The 2,658-nt window shown below is 44.0% G+C and overlaps 1 protein-coding gene across 1 annotated transcript in view; it reads left to right on the top strand.

Annotated features, from left to right (window-relative positions):
• Positions 1–2,658, top strand: part of dusp27 (dual specificity phosphatase 27 (putative)) — a 13,481-nt gene that overhangs the window by 6,387 nt on the left and 4,436 nt on the right. The window contains exons 3-4 of the mRNA XM_015393684.1: positions 1,413–1,644; positions 1,852–2,069. Of these exons, the coding sequence (XP_015249170.1) occupies positions 1,413–1,644; positions 1,852–2,069 (450 nt within the window). The remainder of the gene's footprint in view (positions 1–1,412; positions 1,645–1,851; positions 2,070–2,658) is intronic.

Below are 2,658 nucleotides of genomic sequence, written 5' to 3'. Positions count from 1 at the left end.
CAGGTTTTTATGCAGGAATAAGGAAAACATGATAAATTATAAATATAAATATTTCATGATACCCGAGCCGATAATAGAGAGCTCCTTATCCGTGTGGATCTTTAAATGGGTTAATAATGGAGTCAGGAAGGGAATGACCAGGATGTCACAAACCTCATCAAAGTACTTTTTATTCCTGACACCTTAAACCACACCTGATCTGCCCGGTGCATCGTGGTTAATCCTCTTTAGAAGCTGATCTGTGGCGGTCGTACGTATAGTCTCAAAAACAACGTTACGATATTCATCCAGCCTGGACTTTGGTGTTATAATCAGATTCTTCAGCCATGTCTGTCTGCTGGTAGCGGATGGGGAAAAAACCCAATGATTGATGGAAAAACCTTTGAGGTTCATCTTTGTCTGATTCATTGTGCCACATGAAACAGCACAACAGGTAGATCAAACATTTCCTCAGGTCTGTGATTCTCTCAGACTTCTCCTGACTTGAAAAGTGCTATATAAGTACAGCCCATTTACCCGAATCTTTTATAAAGCAAAGTATCCTACAGTCACATGTGAGGCCATTTGTCAAAAGCCAGGCATACACTGCAATATTTTCAATCGTCGCACACAACTACAGCTAAAACTGTACGACGAAATCGCAGGGTTTAAAGGTTCACAGCTCCCAATGTATGTTCTTACACTGTGTGACCCGACACTGATGCAATCTACCTGAACACACTGTACGTATAAAAACCACACATCAGACTCAGTGCCAAGAGATGGAGCTGGTTGGACTCGTCAATCTGGAAGAAGAACTCTTCATGCGCAGTGCTACAGGTTTCTGGTAAATCGGCTCGTAGCTGTGCTTCAATAGCAACACCTCAAACATGTTTGATTTTCTCCCGATCTTACGATTCCTGATGGGGAGGTGATCGTGAGAGGCTAATCCCCCCTTGTTACCTCCTGTATACTACACCATGCATGATCAAATTCTTGAACGTCTGGCGAATTGGCCCCAAAAGGAGAAAAACATTGTACAATGTATTCCCGGCTTAAAGACTGAAGCTTAATTTATCGGAAAATTGATCTTAAAAACAAAAAACAACCAACACCTAGTCAAAGCCGAGGCCCCTAACTGATTAGAAGTCAGTAATTTCATACGCCTTTGGTTTTATTAAGCAACTATTAAGTGAAGGAATGTTGAAGAGAAAAAAAATGGCTAAGCATTGTACAAAATGAGAGAGACTCAGAGACTTACAAAGAGTTACCTTTGCTCAGAGGGAATCTGTTGCCCATCATTGGGGAAACAATTTTCACTTAAAGCTCCAGGAGTTAAATGCTTTGTTACTAGCAAAGTAAAGGGATGATTCATAAAGAAACAAGTTGGCGCTCTCTGATAGTTTAAAGGTATTTATCAACCCTCTACCCAGAGCTTCCGCCTCGCGCCATCCGGACGGAGTCCATCCCAGAGTCCATGCTTGAGTCTGCTGAGCAGCTGATGGTGGAGGACCTCTACAACCGAGTTCGTGACATGATTGATGACCGCAGCCCATACAACACTCCCTGTGTGCTGGACATCCAGAGAGCCATGATCCAGGACCGCCTGGAGGCTCCCGCCAACCCCGTGGACGAGGTCTGGCCCAACATCTTCATCGCTGAGAAGTAAGTCGTGAAAACTGGAGAGATTTCCATAAAAACAGCAAACTAAATTAGATTCGACAATTACAAGATACATTATGTTTATGGATGTGACCAAAATTTGTTTTAACATTTGCAAAGGAGATAATTTTCTTGGCTTTGGAATCTCTCACGTTCCGTTCTCCCACAAAAATCCAACATGTCTGGACGCTTTCTGCATCCACGTTTTAGGTCCGTTGCAGTCAACAAGGCCCGTCTAAAGAGAATGGGCATCACTCACATCCTGAACACGGCTCATGGCACTGGGGTCTACACCAACGAGTCCTTCTACGCCGGCATGAACATCCAGTACAGGGGAATCGAGGTGGATGACTTCCCTGACGCTGACATCGCGACTCACTTCAGACCCACTGCTGAATTCCTGGACGAGGCTTTGCTCACGCACAAAGGTGAGAGTTCAGGGAGTTCAATCCTGACCCTAACGACTCCACTGGAGTCCTTAGAATACATGTTAAGACACTGCAGTTTCCCATGAAAGGTATTCGGTGCCTCACTGGTAACATATGTGGGAAGATTCTCAGGCATCTTGGGCATGGTCAAGCTTGAAAAGTTCAGTTTAGGTATCTGCCTTTATTGAACTTTCAAGCATGCCTCACTGGCCTACTTCCAGATGAAAGTCCAAGGTCAGTCAAACGATGATCAGGGGTGGATTTACCATTAGGCAATACTAGGCAGTTGCATAGGGACCCAAGTTCCCCATACAACTGTTTACATGTATGGTTAATACAACTATTCCTTGTTTGTGCGCATTAATTATGTTTTTTCACTAAAATGCCATCAGAACGCTGATAATATTAAGTGTGTCTCAGCCCCTCCCTTCAGTGTCCACCATATTGGATCAGTCCATTTGCTGCACATGTTCAGAAAGGTCCAAACAGACAGCAGCAAACCATTTGAAAACAAACCATGCAAAGAGCAGTGTTGGCCCTAGGCAAAGACAGGCAGGGGGCCCTCTGAATTAAGAAGGCAACACATAAA

The sequence above is a fragment of the Cyprinodon variegatus genome, unplaced genomic scaffold, assembly GCF_000732505.1.
Source record: "Cyprinodon variegatus isolate N-32 unplaced genomic scaffold, C_variegatus-1.0 Scaffold653, whole genome shotgun sequence".
Taxonomy (NCBI): domain Eukaryota; kingdom Metazoa; phylum Chordata; class Actinopteri; order Cyprinodontiformes; family Cyprinodontidae; genus Cyprinodon; species Cyprinodon variegatus.
The sequence above is the reverse complement of the archived record's forward strand: the minus strand, read 5'-3'. Positions and strand labels throughout refer to the sequence as shown.